This window comes from Patagioenas fasciata, chromosome Z (genome assembly GCF_037038585.1).
Source record: "Patagioenas fasciata isolate bPatFas1 chromosome Z, bPatFas1.hap1, whole genome shotgun sequence".
Classification (NCBI taxonomy): domain Eukaryota; kingdom Metazoa; phylum Chordata; class Aves; order Columbiformes; family Columbidae; genus Patagioenas; species Patagioenas fasciata.
The window spans coordinates 11,444,338-11,462,336 of NC_092560.1; the positions used below are offsets into that span (position 1 = coordinate 11,444,338).

The 17,999-nt window shown below is 40.9% G+C and overlaps 1 protein-coding gene across 2 annotated transcripts in view; it reads right to left on the reverse strand.

The window, feature by feature from the left end:
- Nucleotides 1-17,999, reverse strand: part of SVEP1 (sushi, von Willebrand factor type A, EGF and pentraxin domain containing 1) — a 133,048-nt gene that overhangs the window by 41,303 nt on the left and 73,746 nt on the right. For both annotated transcript variants that reach the window (XM_065860361.2, XM_071802615.1), the window contains exons 21-31: nucleotides 17,221-17,317; nucleotides 16,445-16,558; nucleotides 15,474-15,587; nucleotides 14,375-14,576; nucleotides 13,206-13,363; nucleotides 11,826-12,027; nucleotides 11,029-11,204; nucleotides 9,578-9,702; nucleotides 4,979-5,102; nucleotides 4,281-4,451; nucleotides 1,987-2,160 (exon numbers count right to left, since the gene is read on the reverse strand). In XM_065860361.2, the coding sequence (XP_065716433.1) occupies nucleotides 1,987-2,160; nucleotides 4,281-4,451; nucleotides 4,979-5,102; nucleotides 9,578-9,702; nucleotides 11,029-11,204; nucleotides 11,826-12,027; nucleotides 13,206-13,363; nucleotides 14,375-14,576; nucleotides 15,474-15,587; nucleotides 16,445-16,558; nucleotides 17,221-17,317 (1,657 nt within the window). The remainder of the gene's footprint in view (nucleotides 1-1,986; nucleotides 2,161-4,280; nucleotides 4,452-4,978; nucleotides 5,103-9,577; nucleotides 9,703-11,028; nucleotides 11,205-11,825; nucleotides 12,028-13,205; nucleotides 13,364-14,374; nucleotides 14,577-15,473; nucleotides 15,588-16,444; nucleotides 16,559-17,220; nucleotides 17,318-17,999) is intronic.

The following is a 17,999-nucleotide window of genomic DNA, read 5'->3' on the forward strand; positions in this document are numbered from 1 at the left end:
GGCAATGCAGGCCCAGTGATGAATGAGGTGGGTGCCCTGGTGGCAGGAGATACAGAGAAGGCAGAGTTACTGAACGCCTTCTTTGTCTCTGTCTAGTCTGCCAGAGGCTGTCCTGGGGAGCCCTGTACCGCTGAGGCCCCAGAGGAAGTCAGGACAAGTTTGCCTTGCTTGATGATGACTGGGTTAGGGAGCAGTTAGGCAATCTGGACATCCATAAATTCATGGGTCTGGACAGGATGCACCCATGGGTGCTGAGGGAGCTGGCTGAGGTCATTGCTGGACCACTCTCTGTCATCTTTGCCAAGTCGTGGGAAATGGGAGAGGTGCCTGAGGACTGGAGGAAAGCAAATGTCACTCCAGTCTTCAAACAGGGCAAGAAGGAGGACCTGGGTAACTACAGACTCGTCAGCCTCACCTCCATCCCTGGGAAAGTGATGGAACAACTTATCCTTGGTGCCACCTCAAGGCATATCAAGGATGAGAGGGTCATTAGGGGCAGTCAACATGGCTTCACCAAGGGGAAATCGTGCTTGACCAACCTCATCGCCTTTTATGAAGACATAACGAGGTGGATAGATGATGGCAGAGTGGTGGATGTGGTCTGCCTTGACTTCGGTAAAGCATTTGACACAGTCTCCCACGGCATCCTTACAGCTAAACTGAGGGAGTGTGGTCCGGATAATTGAGTAGTGAGGTGGACTGCGAACTGGCTGAAGGAAAGAAGCCAGAGAGTTGTGGTCAGTGGGGCAGAGTCCAGTTGGAGGCCTGTATCTAGTAGGGTGCTTCAAGAGTCAGTACTGGGGCCGGTATTATTCAATATATTCATCAACAGCTTGGATGAGGGAGTAGAGTGCACTGTCAGCAAGTTTACTGATGACACCAAGCTGGGAGGAGTGGCTGACACACCAGAAGGCTGTGCTGCCATCCAGAGACCTGGACAGGCTGGAGAGTTGGGTGGGGAAAAATTTAGTGAAATATAACAAGGGCAAGTGTAGAGTCTTACATCTGGGTAGGAACAGCCCCAGGTTCCTTTATAAGTTGGGGAATGACCTGTTAGAGGGCAGTGTAGGGGAAAGGGACCTGGGGGTCCTGGTGGACAGCAGGATGAGCATGAGCCAGCACCATGCCCTTGTGGCCAGGAAGGCCAATGGTACCTGGGGTGTATTAGAAAGGAGTGGTTAGTAGGTCGAGACAGGTTCTCCTCCCCCTCTACTCTGCCCTGGTGAGACCACATCTGGAATATTGTGTCCAGTTCTGGGCCCCTCAGTTCCAGAAGGACAGGAAACTGCTGGAGAGAGTCCAGTGCAGGGCAACAAAGATGATTAAGGGAGTGGAGCATCTCCCTTATGAGGAAAGGCTGAGGGAGCTGGGGCTCTTTAGCTTGGAGAAGAGGAGACTGAGGGGTCTGTATTAATATTTAATATATTAATATTTACACTTACTATTTACATTAATATTTACATTAAATTTACATTTAATATTTAATATTTATGTATTAATATTTACAAATATATAAAGGTCACGAGGATGGAGCCAGGCTCTTCTCGGTGACAACCAATGACAGGACAAAGGGTAACGGGTTCAAACTGGAATATTAAGCATTGCAAATTCCACACAAGGAACATCTAAAAGAAACCGGTCAGAGAGTATGGGACACTGACAGCGTACTGAAGCACAGGGAAATGCACAGGTTGGAAGCGGAGAATGAAAGGTCTCCAAGGCTAACTAAGCCTGGATTGAAAGAGGCAATGCAGACTTATTAACTGTGGGGCATACTAGAGGGCTGACAGAGAAAGGTGCCAGAATGTAGTTTCAGTTTCGTAAAATGTTGAACATGGCATTTTGGAAAGATGAATATTTTCAAATGTGATTTCTGAGACTCTGGTCAGCCTTAACAATTTCAGAATGAAATTCCACCCAAAACCAAGGGCACAGGAGAAGTGTAAGGTCACCAGACCATGCAGCCACATGTATGGCACATCTCACCAAGACAAGATGGTGAAATGCTGTTCCAGCTCCCATTGTCCAGACACAACATCCTGGAGTCACCCAGCAAATAGTAGCCATTGTTGCAGTGATAGGTAACGGTACTGCCAGCGAAAAAGTCCTCAGCTGAATAAAATCCATTTTCTAACGGTGGAGGCACTCCACAGCTGATTCCTGCAACATGAATGAAGAGAGGGCACAGACATGAGCATAGCAGACACAGATCAACTTCAGAGATTCTACGAGAGCTGTCATCAGAGACTTTTTCTCTGCAACTGTGGAATCCTGTCCGCAAGAGGGCCCAGACCTTTTCTGAGGCAACTAATTGATTCCAGGTCTGGAGGAGCATCTTGTTTTGTGGGCACTTGTCAACCAGAGATTGAACAGGACTCTGCAGTTCCTGGAGACCTCTGTGACGAAGATCTGAGCAGACGCTTTTCAGTCACAGGATACTTCCCCTAATAAATCCACGATCCTTGGTGATTTTCAAGGGAAAAAAAAAAAAAAGAAAAGTAACTTTGCCTCCATGGAGGTTCCTGTTATTTCCCTTCACTGAAAAACAAAGTCCATATTACTGTGTTTGAACATTGTAAAACTAGCTAACAAATTACTGCTAAGAGGTCACAGTACTGGTCTGAGACCATTGGAGGGCATGAACGATGGAGAGGTTGGAACTGACCTCACAGACCTTAGACATCACTTTGAATAAAGTAAATAAGCTGTTCTGATCCCAGCAGAAGGTATCTATCTGCCTGCTGGAGGTTGCTATTGATTCTCGCAGAGCTCCTTCTGGGCATCTTCATTTCAATCAGCAGGACACAAACTTATTTCAACAGCTACACAGCTCGTCTTTCTAACTACATGGATTGTAGCAATTCCTTGCTTCCCAGCCACGTGCAAGGATCACACGGTAAGACAGTGTGAAGCATTTAGAGCCTGTGGTAATAGAAGTCAGGTACTTGTAGGGGACAGAACTGAAGAGCCTGTAACAAAGACAGGCTGCCAGGCAATGTGGAACTGTGGTTTTGGGGGTCTTTGGTAGTTGGAAGAGGAAAAGGATCCTGGTGGGTGAAGGCAGTGATTATAAATGAGCCTGATTGAGTCAGCAGAAGAATCTTTCTGTACCACACCTTCCACTAACAATCTTGTAGTTATTAAGGCATGAAATAGCTATCTTCAATCTGCTTTCATCCACCAGGTACTTGTGGAACAGGCTGAGCAAGGCCAGTGGGTAATTCTGGCATTCATTCACTCAGTATGTTGGTGGCAGGTCAACTCTTCTGTCTGAGCTCAGTGCTCAACAGGTAAAACTGCCTGGCCCAACAGAGAGAAATCAGATGACAATGCTAACAGGATTCTTCTGGCTTGTCACTGATAAGACATCAAGAAAGAACAAAGCTGTCTCTGCCAGTGAACTTATGCTCTGCCCAGCAAGACTTGCTTTTGGGTAAATCCTCACAAGCATGCTATTCTTTAGGCAGAAGAGGACATAGATCCTGGATTTGTGCTATGAACAACTGAATAAAGAGGAAGACTCAAAAATCACATCAAATCTAGATCAAACTGTTTTTAAGGTATTCTTAACAAATTTGATGATTTTCCCCCACGCTACTGATCAATTTTGGGATCATGCAATACCTACTCCTGGAGCTATTTACTATTCTGCTGAAATGAAATACATAGTCAGCTCCAACACATGTAACTCTAGTCACATGTGAAATCACAGCAGAGGAGAACCAAAGGAAAGAAGAAGGCAGGAACAGGAAAGCAGGAATAAAAGAACCTTGGAAATCTGAATGCATAAAGCTCACTTTCTTAGAATAAATCCTGTAAGTCTTGCAGCACTTCTAAGTCCTGACAGAAATACCTGCTGCCTTAAAAAAAAAAAAACAAAACCAAACCTGCATAATGTACTAATGCTGAGGCTTTTAACTTCAAACCAGATGTTCTCAGTGACATGTAAAAAGTCACAGACATAGTCCAGCATTTCCTGTGCATCTTCCACACTTTCAATGCTACTGAGGAGGAGAGTATGGAGTATCAGATTGCTCGTCCAAATAGAGTCATTTCTGCCATGCACATTAGAAACTGACTAAAAAAGGTGGCAAAATCCAATCATAGTGTAGTTTCTGCTTAGCAAAACCTCAGTTTAGTTTTAAGCTTGTATGTATATGCTGTAACATGGACGGATTTAAGTGCCTCACAACTGTAGGGAAAAACAGGTCATGAATAGTGATAGGGTCCAAATAAAAGCTAGGGTTTCCTAATCCTGCCAGCCCACTGAGACAACTCACTTTCACAGCGGGGAAAAGGCCGTGTCCACTGTCCCAGGTTAAGGCAGTGTTGAACAGAGTTTCCCACTATCTGGAAGCCTGGGTCACAGGAAAGGCTCACTTTTGACCCTGGCTTTAAATCAGCAGAAGAGGCCCGCAGATGTGGTACGGATCCTTGCAAAGATGGGCAGTCTGTGGACAAAATATATGCATACAGTAAGAGATACAGCTAAATGCTGAAACGAATAACTTTGTTATCTGACTGTTTGATCCTGCATAAATTTATCCAGGAGAAAGCTTTAGCAAGTGTTTAGTATGCTACATCCTGCTCGGGCTCAAAGGGTTTTGAGAACCATCAACATATAAAATCAGAAAAGGCATCTGTAGGAAAGAGGTGAGGAGGCAGTAGGTATTTTAACACTATGAAATTATTTTTAGAACACAAGACAGGAAAAACTTCTTTCTGACCCAACACCATCTTCACTCTTTCCCCATCTCAATTCAGGAAGCAATAAATCTCTGTCAGAGATTCCAGTGAACTCTTGTTACAAAACCCTGGAATTCGAGGAATGAAGGACTGAATGTTCTAACCGTCAAATTATCAAAATAATTTACTCAAGGTTAGTAGGGCAAAGGCTGCAAGCTAGCATATTTGACCTTATAAAAGTGTCTTAGAATATTGTTCAGAACAAAAGGGTTCTAGGAAATAAAGTTCTAACCAGCACAAAATATACTCTTGTAATCTATCTTCACTCTTCCAACAACTCCTGGCAGGAAATCTGGCCAGGCTAGTACATTTCCTTTTTGGAGTTCTTCTGGACAGGATGTAGCCAGAGATTTTACCTATGGATTTAAAACAGTTGATTAGGTACTGTTTAAGGACCATGTAGGAAAAGAATGTAAAAAAATATTCCTTCCCCGTCTGCATGCAACACTAGAACAAATCATTGAATAAGTGATGTTCATCCTGTCTAGTACAAGAGACTTCTGGCTGAACTGTTTGTTATTCTGTATTTATAAGCCAGCTAGCTGTGGACAGGCATGTACTGAGGCAATTCCTGAAGGAATACTTTTCATACAAGCAAAGCAAAAAACATAGTTATTGAAACACAATTGCATTTGTTAGTGTGAAAGAAAAATGTATATATATCACAGAAAAAAGCAGATATGAGAATGCAACCTGAAGAGATAATTTTGCAGAAAAATGGCAAATAGGAGCCAAAAGGAATTTGATGTTGAAGATCTGCACTCCACAAACCCTGCTAGCACCGCACCATGTTTAAGGAACAGAAACACAAAAAGGAGCAGTTTAATAAAGCAGTTTGTTGTTTCCAGGACAAGAGTTTCGTGAGTTCAACACACTAGGCTCTTCAAAACACTACAGGAAAGGCCTACCCACACCAACACTAAGAGCAGTATTGGCATTGACTTCAACCAAAGCAAGACAGGGCCATAAATAAACATGTACTGAAACAGGAATTATATAGGCAAATTAAGTATAGGAGAAAGGAAGAAACACACTGTTAGACCAACAGCAGATTAATTTCCTAAAAGCAGATCTGGTCAAATATCTTTGATGTAAAAGTATTCAATTTAAAACATAACTCCTTCAGTGGCGGCTCTAGGGGTTTCTTTTGCATTCTTATTACAAGAAACTGAAATGCCAATGGAAATTCTTAAATGGTTTCAGTATTGTCTTTTAATGTAAAAACAATTATTTCAATACGTTAAAAATATTTCTACTTCTTCACTGTGACTCTGGATACCTATTAAACATAGTAACATTATTACATTTCTATCTGGCCACCAACAGAAGCAACCTGGGGACTACAAGCCCAGATGGCGCAGCACTCTTTAAGCTATTCAGACACCAGTGTAAATTATATGCAATAGTGAGAATATACAGACATACCCTTAATGGTGGGATGTCACAAAACATTCCATAGTGATCCCCTGCAAGGAGCTCAGATGTCTCCGCTCCAACACTTATTAAAGAAAAAAAAGAAGGGTGTCTAGTTCCATTGGATGCTCAGGGAGATTTCAGCTATGTGAAGGTGTTTTAAAACTGCTACGGAAAGACTTGGGCTTTGGGTTCACTCTGCATTGCCTTTGTTCACTCCAGGAACAGAAATAAAATACAGTCCCAGAAGGTGAGCGGGACTATGATGTATTATTGGCACAGTACTCCCAATTACGTTTCTGTCTGTCAGGGCAGATGCAATCATATCTCAGCCATTGAACTACTAAAAAAACTATACGTACCCTGAGGAGGATAAATGAGCTGTAAAGGATAATTAAGGATTTCCTTTTCTTTTAAGATAACAGAGAGGAAAGTGGCCCATAGAGAAAAGACGGTTATTCAATTAAGAGAACATGTGAGTAATTAGGCTACTGAAACTACTTCTACTTTGTCTGTTCTCTGCTGGAGAGTCATTCCAGCAATTTACTGGCAGGGAGAAATGAATGTTTCCTTCAGCAGAGTGAAAAAATGAATTAAAAAGAGCAAAGATGAGCATCACAGTGGCTGTGTGCATCTCAGTACAGCCAGCCTGCCCATACAATACATGCAGCACAGCCTCAGGTCACAGCTGGCTAGTTAGAAAGCACAGGTCTGGCAAGTTCATGATAAAACAGTTGGGAAACTGCCTTTCTCAAAAGGGTGACTGGCTTCCATCAAGTCTCCAGTGGATGAAATCAACTACCAAAAATATTATTTTATACTGTCTGTGAGAAAGGAAGGCACATCATGAATCTCAGACTGAATTACTCTCACGTTCTCCCTACCATGAAACCCAGTGAGGTAGATCAGACTCTAGAGTCAGCTTAGCTGGAGAAGAGAGCAACCTGCTCCATTTATTCTGAGGCCATTTCAAAGATCTCACTTCAACAGTAGGTGCTGATGGAAACTGCTTAGGACAATGACTGCAAACAAATTGCAAGGAATCTACAGGGAAAATTTTCCACTGTGTGAAAGGCAGGATTGGGAATCAGCCCTTCCAAGCCATATGATGGAGAATGTAGAGCCAGAAAGGACCTCACAGTCCCATATAAAAACCTCAAATTTTTACTGCTGTCTACACAGCAACAAAACAAACGGATTGTTGGCTTACCTATAGAATATTAATGTGCAAGTGGGTAACTAAATTACACAAAGAAAAATCTTAAAGAGTGGACTTTGCCTTTATGTAATTCACTGGGCAACACATTCTGTGACCCCGCTTTCCTTTATGACTGAGAATAGGAAAGTAAGACTTACTGAACAGTTCCAGTTTGCCAGAACAAAAGTGATAATAACAGATAGTAATAGTGATTTACTATTCCAAGCTCGGAAATGAATGAGGTTAAAATTTTTTAGGAAGCTTACTTGGCCCAGCTCCCTGTCTGGTCTCACATCTGTCCTTTCAGTTGAGTAATGTGGATACCACAAACAAAGGGCAGGATTGTTTTCCTCATCCTAACTGTATTGCATTTGAAGCAGATGGGAATTTAATCAAGCTTGTCATGAAAGACAGGCAACTACTGAGAAAGACACAGAAAATTGCACTTAATCTCTCCACCAGTGTGTCCTGTAAAATTACATGTATACTTATCCACTTCAAAACTGCTATTGAACAAAAACCTGAAGATTTATTTTGGCAATGCAAGTATCGATGACCTGGAAAGCCGAGAACAGTAGCAGATTGTTGGACAGTTCTGAACCTAGCAGAAAGCCGAAGTAGCAAAGAAAAGGAGAAAGAAGTAGAGCAGACATTTAGATGCTGGAAGCAATGATTATGTTTTACTTTTATTTTCTGTTCATTTTATTATTTCTTATTTGGATTATGGATAACAAATAGCGATAAACCACCAAATAGTGGTAAAAATACCCAGAAGAGCAAAATCTTTTAATCCAAAGATCCCTCCCCCAATAAGTCCACCTAACTTTGAACATTAGTTCTTGCTGTTTAAGTGTTACCAACAGTTTCACCATTTCTGACCTTCAGGATTGAAATGCTAATGACCAGGAAGTGCTCATGGAGGATACTGTCGTCAGGTTTGCACATAATATCAAACTGGGAGGCCCAATCAGAATGCTTAAGGACAGAGCTGCATCTCTAGGGACCTCGACAGGCTGGACGAATGGGCCAACAGAGACCTCATGAAATTCAAGAAGAGCAAATGAGAAAGAAAAAACCTCAGAATGATACAGGCTGGGGAAAGCCTGGAGAGGGAGCAGCTCTGTCAAAAAGAACCTACGGGCACTGGCAGGCAGGGAGCCTGAGTATCAACCACCTGTGTGCTCTAGCAATAATGAGGATCAACAACATCCTTGGTGGTGTGAACAGAGTCACAGACAGAAAATCAAGGAAGGGATTATTCCCTCTTCTCTGTGCTTGCTGCACCACAGCTGGAGTATTGCATTCCATTTTGGGCTCAGTACAAGAAAAACACTGAGAAGCTGGAGGGCATAAAAAAGATGATGGGCTGGAGCATTTCTCCTGTGAGAAGAGGCTGTGGGACCAAGGCTGGTTCAGCCTGGAGAAGAGACAGTTTCGGGGACACCTAACAGCAGCCCTTGTATCAATGGGGAGGTAATCAAGTATACAGAGTCAGGCTTTTCACAGCAGTGCATGGCGTGGCACAGAAACAGTAGTCATAAACAGAAGCGAGAGGTCCCAATTAGATATAGAGAAAAAATTTCACCCTGAGGATAACTGAGCACTGAAGCTTGTCTTCCAGAGAAGCTGAGGCATCACTATTCTTGGAGACATCTTTTGATCTACATTGATTTTTTAACTCTGTGAAAGTTTAGTGCCAAACCTATATTTTTGATATCTCAATAAAAGTAGCCTAACATTTGGTTATGTTGTTCATTCAGACTTTTCCTGGGACTATATAGCTCAGATTTTTCATACTGTCTAATGCACTGACATAAATTCTGATGCCTCTCCTCTGAAGTTTTACCAGTGCCTTCACACAGCACAATTAGGGAACTGTAACCTGTAAAGCAATCCATGAGGTTGTTTAATTGGGTTTTCTCCCTCTTCTAACAGGACTGCTAGCTTCTGTGTATGCCTTCATTTCTCTTTCAAAGCTATGAAGTATAGGAAGGCTGAATCAAAATAGAAGGTGACTCAGTTTTGATTTTACCACATCCAGTTTTGCTTAAAGCTACTCTTCTTACTATGCTAAGCTTATTTCCCTAGGTCAGAGCTTCATCTGGTTTCTGCTGACTTCTCTAGGAACAGGAGTCTATCCACTATGCTAACTTTGAATGCCTTTTCAAATGCTCATCTACACTCAGAGATCTGTGCTCAGACCCTGCAGCAAGGACTTACCTGCTGTGGAGAAAGGACATAATCCCAAATGTTGAGCTGGCTGATGGAGCCCACAAAAGATTCAGCTGGGTTGAATCCTTCTCCTTTCTGATCTTGCTCTTGACCCAGTACAAGTGCACCACCACCTAAACACAGAGAGAATTAGAACAGGAAGAGGAAACAAAGCCTCACAGCAGGAATCCCCACAGGAGGATTAAAAACTAAGCAAAACAAAACTTTTGCTACCCTATGTTACTAAGATTTCATTGTGCAGGACACCAGCCACCTTCAACAAACTCTCTCAGCAAACATCTGGGAAGCCTTAACATAGACTGAGGTGAGTGTAACAATTTGGAAGTGACTCTCAAATACGCATTAATGCTAAACTCATACTGGTCAGAGCAGAAACTTGGCTGCTTCAGGAATGGTATTGGCTCTAAGATATCACTTCTAGCTCAGTATTTGAAGCATAATACAGAGCAATGCAAAATGCAGTTTTGGGCAGGCCAGGCATATTTTGCAGTGCCAGCTTGCACTTCCTGCTTTAAACAAACACTTAGAAAGTCAGATTGAACAAATTTGACTCCAAACCCTCAGAAGCACATCAGTGATTAGACAGTCAATGTTCTGACATGCCATACATGTTAAATTTCCTCTCCTTGATCAGCAGCACAGATTATGCGGACATGCATTTTGTGTGTCACACAGTGTGTGGACAAGGGCAAAAAGTAATGGAGACTGCACACTTCCTTAGGTCTTGTGTCTGAAGATAACTCCAATGTAATTGGGAAAGACAGGGCAAGCATAAGGTATACAGATTAAATGCTTCACTATAGTTTTTTCAATATGGATAGTTTTTTGAAAGTCTGTGTAAAATTGGATGGGGGCAGTATGAAAACACCATCAAAACCAAATCTCCTTGCAGCAATCTAACATCAGGCCTTTTGCAGCTCTTCAATGGTGAAGGTATTCTTTTCATGTTGTCTTATATTACTGACAAGACTTCTGATCATAGGAAACAATGAAACAGTAAAACCCACCTTGTTAGGAAAAAATGCAAACAAAACTTTTAAAAGATGCCTGAAAGTAACAGAAGAAGCCTAATTCAATCAACTCTGAGCCAACACTTGTAAGGAAAATGCCAGTTAAACTCAGGTTTGTTGTGTGAGAAACCTGTTCTCACAAAGCCATTCCAAAATGAGCTCAGTGCAGGCTTCTTTGTGGACTAAACTCTGTCACCCCCAAAACAAGTTACCTAGCTAACCCTAGAAATGTGCACTTTGTCTTCAGCAAGGATGAGTGAGGGAACTGTCTTCATGAACAAGAATAGCAAACGCAAACCCTGCATAAATGTTGAATATATGGAAACATACTAAAACCAGCAAAATAAACATTTCCTTGCAGGCACAGCAAATTCTGCAATAAAAACAGAATAAAGGCAACAGATCTAGTGTAATATAAATAAAGCATACCAGGGATTTTTGAGCCAACAGAGAGCCCAGTGCCTCCATCAGACAGTTTTCCATCAATGTATACTTTCCATGCACCATCCGTGCACGTCCATGTGACTGCAATATGATGCCAGTTGCCATCGTTCACTGAAGGGCAGTCTGTGATCCTCTCTTTCCCATTTACGTAAAGAACCCAGCTGCATGGAAGATGAAGGCATAATCAGCTGAATGCAGTAACTTTAAAAACACAGCCTGTCCCACATGACTCAAAAATGTTATTTGCTAAATGAGCAATCATGTCCACATCATACAAGAAATCCCTGTTGAAAGATCATCACACAAGACACCTCTGTCTTGGAGAATTCGGAAGTTACGGTTATCATATGCAAAGCATGGTGAAATAAGTAGTGTGTTTTTGCACCAAAACATGAAGACACAAGTCACAGCGCATAGTGGATTCTTACGCTTGCCCCTTGGGTTCATCCCTGCTTTTGGAGTGGCACTACGAGTACTCTGAGTGCTGAGCTCCATTTTATCCAGTCATTTTCTCAATGCGTCATTTAAATATAATGTAAATGTAGTCCAGACAAAAATATCCTGCTTTCTAAACGTCACTGATTTCTTGCCATTACTCTTCTATTTAGCAAAAAAGTGAAGGAAACAAAGCAAGGATAAAAACAAAACAAAGAGACAACTACAGCTACAGAGTATGGATGTAGATATTTCTACCCTCAAGCCAATATTCAGACTTCTGGTCTATGTTTTCTTTATAAATTCGAGACATCTGTAAGCTACAGAAAAGCGGAACTGTGATTTACCCATTGTAATCAGTCAGAAGAAATGCATTATCACTTCCATTTTCCACTGCGTAAGAAATGGGAGTCCCATAGTTTGTGGTGTCAGTGGATTTCATCCAGAATGTACAGGTGATGTCACCAAGAGATGGTAAAACACCATCAAGCATGACATATCCATAGATACCAGAGACTTCAAAATCAAGATTGAAACGAGAGGACTGTTCTGCAACAAAGACAAAAGATTCTTCAGAGATATATTCCTGAAAACGCAGAAAAAGAATCAAATAGAAACTAAGCAAATGTAATAAAATGAAATGCAACCAATCTGCAGAAATTAATCACTTTAAATTGATCAGAGATAGAAAGAATGTATAGCAGTCTAACATCAGCCAGTATACAGAGCTTGCCAAGGCTAGAAAATGCAGAGGGTTTGAAGAAAAATGACTGGAAATGAAGCTGTTTATCTAACAAACAATTACCATGAACCTTGCTTTTCAGTCCTCTACCAGTAAAATCACATATCCCTCTGCCATCCAGCAACCCAAAGAGGTTTGATCAGCTGGTTCCATTTTATTCATGAGTCAAAATAAAAAACAAACAAACCAAAACAAAAAGACTTTGTCTGCTCTAGACTTACTGAAATACACTGCACTTGTATGGAATAGCACTTTCGTGCTGCTCCTCAATGCAGAGTGACATGCCTTACAAGGATACTGCATGTAAATGTATCAAGTGGAGCTTTCCTGAAAGCTCCAACATAGGATGGTAGGTCTACATGATCTGTAGGTTCCTTGCTGTCTCTAGAATCAACAGAGGTTCTTCTGCTTCTATTTAAAGATTCACCAGCTCTTGATGTAACACACTGTACTTTTCATGGAGTGGCTAAAAGACAAATGGATTTGAACTTTGTGGTTGTGTGGCCTAACTCCAGCATCATCTGGGTAGCTCCACTATATGTGACCTAACTAGTCTGACCGTAGGGAATTTGATGCCCTTTTGCCCACAGCGAACTTGATGCCTTTAGGACTTCTAAAGCTGAGATACTGCATACTAATCTCTAACCATGTAATGCAAAGCTCTACACGAAATACAAGAAGTAGAAAGAACTAATTAGCTCAAATACACAGAGCAAATAAGAATTTAACTCAACAGAACTACCAGGTATTAAAAAGATAGAACTGAGCCTTAGAAAAGGTAAATGAATATGCCATAGCACACATGCTGTTACTTGGCTGCAATTACACTTATTAACACTGCAGTCACACAGGCTCCACTCAGCCTCTTGGAGTCCCAACACCATAGCTGCTTTCTGGGGAAGCTGTATGAAATCAGCCCAGACAGTGCAAACCTTGCCCAGAGACTTAGTCAAGCCACCTTTTTCTGACACTTGGTCCTGCGTACCTGTTTCACACCTGCTGCCTGTAAAGCCAGGGGGACATTTACAAACGTACGAGTTCAAGGCATCCACACAGATGGCTTGGTTTAAGCAGGGACTGGAGTCACACTCATTGATGTTCACTTCACAGTTTAGTCCTGTGTACCCTGTCACACACAGACACCTATGGAGGAAAAGAGAAGCACACTTCAAAGGTGGCTGCTGTCATGACAAAGAATCCTGACCGTGAGGCCAGGTCCACAAATGGGAATGGCATATACTGAAAAAAAGAAAATCAGATGAGACACTACAGAATTAATGGCATTTTATTTTGGTTGTTTTTTTAAGTATGCTTGTATTCTATTAGCTGCACAATATTTCTTCTTGATAGGGACAATGCAATATTGAAACACAGTGTCTGTATTTCTTCTTATGAAATCGGGAGAGGTGATCATTGCATCCCTGTGGATAAAACACGCTTTCTAGAGTCCACAGAATTATAGACAAGAGTCACTTCACATTTCAGGCATATATGTGTATACTGAGGGAAAACCAAGGCTGTGGAAAGGCACCAAAACCTGGTATTTGGAAAACCAATGTGTCTGAAAAGCACCAGATTTCTGGGGAGTGAGTTATTAAACCCAGACAGTAACAGCTGGTTCATCTCTCCATCTACAGTGATCAAGGATATGACACTGCTACTGGGATTTGCAAGTTCTGATCTGAGTTCAGACACTGTAAAGCACAAAAATAAATATTTGGAAGATTCCATAGGTGTTTGTATTTTAATCTCTGTATTCTCAATATGTATAGCTATGCCTGTGTTGCAGGCTATAGGAATGTAATATTATCAGGTACTAACTGGTCATCAACTATGCTTCTAGTGGAACACAAGACAAGCCCTTGAAGCTTGGGAAAATGGATTTCTTTTGGAAAGTTAATATTAGAACCATTGTAGTCCTGCCATGCCTACACTTCAAACTTTGCATATTTTCTTTGCCATCTACCTTGGATTTTTTGAGAGTAAGTACACCAGGATTTATTTTCTTGCTTTTAAAAATCTCCTTTAGTATGCATAAGGGGACCATTGATATTGGATCAGGCTGTCAATTGCTTTGCTGAAATCTAAGAATGCTGAAGCACTACAACATATCTGACTTTCCACATTGTATTACATCAATCATCTGTTTTTCACCTGAAGCCGTTGATACCATCTCTGCATGTCGCTCCATTCCTACAGGGTCTGCTGAGGCACTCATCGATGTTTCTTTCACATAAGACACCAGTAAAACCTGGGAGGCACTTGCAGGAGAAACCACCAACTCGATCTTCACAAATAGCCCTATTAAGACACGGGTTTGAAAGGCATTCATTGACCTCCATTTCACAGTGAGCACCTGAGAAGAAGAGAACAGAATCACAGCTTCACTTTGAATTAACCAAAGAAAGATTACCAACTCATTTCTGTTTTTTAAGGACTGTTGCCCATCCTCTGGGAAACAGCAAACTCCAGGGTAGCTATGCAGGTTTGGGATTTACTCCATTAACTGAGGTCAAGTGGTCATAGAAAAATAACAGGAACTATCTTTGCAGCTGTAGAAATTAACAATCAGTAAACTTTGGGGAATGTAAATATTGCCCATTATGTGACTAATTTGGGCTGAATCAGGAAATCACCTGAGAAACTATTCTGAGCAACTAATGAAAAGCTTCTACAAAAGACATTTAGCTGGAATCTTAACTTTTAAAGAGAAACATGAAAGCCAGAAACATGTAATTCTGGGATTTCTGCTGTGAAAGAGGCTCTACATTACAAGCACGGCAGACTGAGGCAACGGCATGTGATTTTATAGTGGAGCTCCTTGGCAATATGATAGCTAACAGATATGCCCTGTTGTCAAAGAAATCTATGAACACAGTAGAAAGCTGACTATGGGGATGGGGAATAATTTTAATATAGTCCATCTTGCCTACTGTTACAATACTTTTCTTTTTAAAATAAATGTTAATAATTTACACCCCTGTGAATGTCCTTATTCTTTCCTCAACATCACACAGTGAGTTCACGGCAAAATAAGGAAAGGAAGACAAATCACTTAGTAAATTTTTATGAAGCTGCACTTACGCTCCAGGGACTCTCAGAGATTGCATGGACCTAGGAAATCTAGTACATCCATATCAATATCTAATACATGTAATATATAGCAATGAGATTGAAATACACTGGACAGGGTAGGAAGACATCTTCTTGGTCAGAAAGAGTGAAGGCTGACTTAAAACAGAAAAAGGTGTACCTGTGAACCCTTTTGCACAGGTGCAGCGGTAACCGTTCTTGCCATCAACACAATGCCCTCCATTGAAGCACGGAGTAGAGCTACATTCATTTATGTCTTCCTCACACAAGAGACCTTCAAAGAGCAAGGGGTTACAAGGCATGATCAAGACATATTCAAGGTCTAGGTGCTGTGGTGACTGAATGTGGAAAACAGAACAGCATTATACTGCTTGCATAACAAAAGGCTACTGAGATCAGGTCATAATATTTCATGTTTGACTGCACTACTGTGAACATCTACAGAGATCATCTGTGTTATTTATATGCTGAGATGTGAAAGATGTGAAGCCCATGGTCTGTCTTTACCAAGTTTAAGTAAAATTCAGCAGCTGTTGCTGTCAGTCACATGAAAAATAAGACCATTTCTGCTGGAAAACACCACCTTTTTTTATCACAGAAAATGATTTCCTCAACAGTTTATTTCAATATTTAGAAATCAGGTGCTGTTTTTGCAAAGTACTCAAGCATGTCAGTTTCCACGCAGATTTCGATATCTTCAACATGCAGGTGAAAGTTAAAAAGACTGAGACAAAAAGATAAGAAAAAGCCCACTCACTCACAGGGCTACTGTAAAGCAACTGCATAAATGCTTGGTCTAGTCAGGCCATATTCAGTCTCACAAGCATTCTTCCTGTGAGGATTTTCTAATTCCCTAAACTTCATTTCTTTTTTTCTTTTTTGTTTTCCAGACCAGAAATGTCACAAACAGAACCATATGTGCACAAACACACACACAGACTGTTCTTGAATGCTCATCCTTATATTTCAAAACCTGTTCACATATACTAGAACCTTACTCTAACCTGTAGATTAGATTGCTTTACTGTTATAATAACATGGATGAATTACACAGCCCTTGTGTTTTGTGTTATCTGCTTGGCACAGAAACAATGCCTGTCTGAAGAAGAGCTATGAAGTGAAACAAATTACCTGAATAGCCTGGTTGACAATGGCACACAAAGGTGCCAATGCCGTCTTTACACATTCCATTGTTGTGACATGGAGCTGATTTACACTCATCAACTTCTGTTTCACATTTCAAGCCTAGAATGCAAAATAAAAGACTAAGAACGGGAAGACAAAACTTGAAATTGTTCAGAAACATAGAAGTAATGACAACTTCATGTAGTAAAACATGACTGATTAATTGCATACATTACCAGACATTCAGGTTTATTATCTTCTCTTTAGATTGTGGCTTTTTTTTTTCCTGAGTCAAAATGCTATTAGAAAGGTATGATGTACATTGGGCAACAGACTGAACAATTCGAATTAGTGGCACTTAAGACCTATCACAACTCAGAGAGATCACTTCTTGATAATAGCTGAATAATAAGTCATCTGTTTGCTTTGAAGCAACTGGGAAGCTAACAGTGGAGTACAGGCAGATTTAACTAAATTAGCTGTTTAGAGTGCAAATTTCCAGATTTTCTAATCATAAATAATGCCAAATGATAGGATTTTCAAATCCACTAACTCCTTAAAAGAAACTCCATTCAAAATCTTTTTATGCCTAACATGATATAATTCCACGAGAACAGGAGAAACTATTTATTTTCTTAATACTTATGTATGGTAAATCTGTGACGGATTTTCCAATTAGTTAAGATATCCTCTTGCATTGAAATACTTTTCTGCTTTAGGCTTGCTCATGTTAAGGGCATGGAGACATGATAGCTTGTCCACTCGCTTCTTAATTTTTTTACCTGTATACCCAAGTGGGCATATGCAAATATATCCACTTCCCAGCTGTTTGCATGTCCCATTGTTGTGGCATGGTTCCAGGAAACACTCATGAAAGACCTGCCAGAGGTAAGAATGATACAATTATAGTAAAGGTGGAAAATACAGGTGGAAAAAAAATTCTAATTTTAAACTGTACACCCTATAGTCACTTCAGAAAGCTGGGAAGACAGCGTCACTGGCACTAACTTCTAGCTCCTCCTTTTTGTCTCCTCAGCACACTGACTATTCTTTTTTATTAAAGAAAAATACCAGGAATCTGAATATTAGTTTTAAATTACCTTTCACTTAGCAAAATACGTTCATTGCAGTTGTTCCCTTAGAAATTTCTCAGCTATGATTCATAGGTGACATTTTATATTACACTCTCTTCTATATGAGAGTTCTCCACTTTACATTCTTTTACCCTGGCTAATCACTTCTTGCTACTGGTCATCAGGTGAACTGGTGGGGAACCTCACCATCTGGTGTTATTTTTTCTAATGTAGCAAACCCGAATTCAGCCAAGTGCCTGAGTAAATGGTCAACTAAAACAACAGAAGATAAGTTCGTCACCTGCCTATATGTCATATAATGGTTCAGGTGAAATTTACCATTAGTCAACTTTGCTCCTGTTTACACAACATTCTGACTTCCGATTCAAACAAAGCAGTCTTGTCACAGTTACAGACTGGCGGGAGGTGGTGGGGGTAAACGACTTTCTCTGGCAAACGAGCAGTTTCCATCACATGAGGACTTGCCT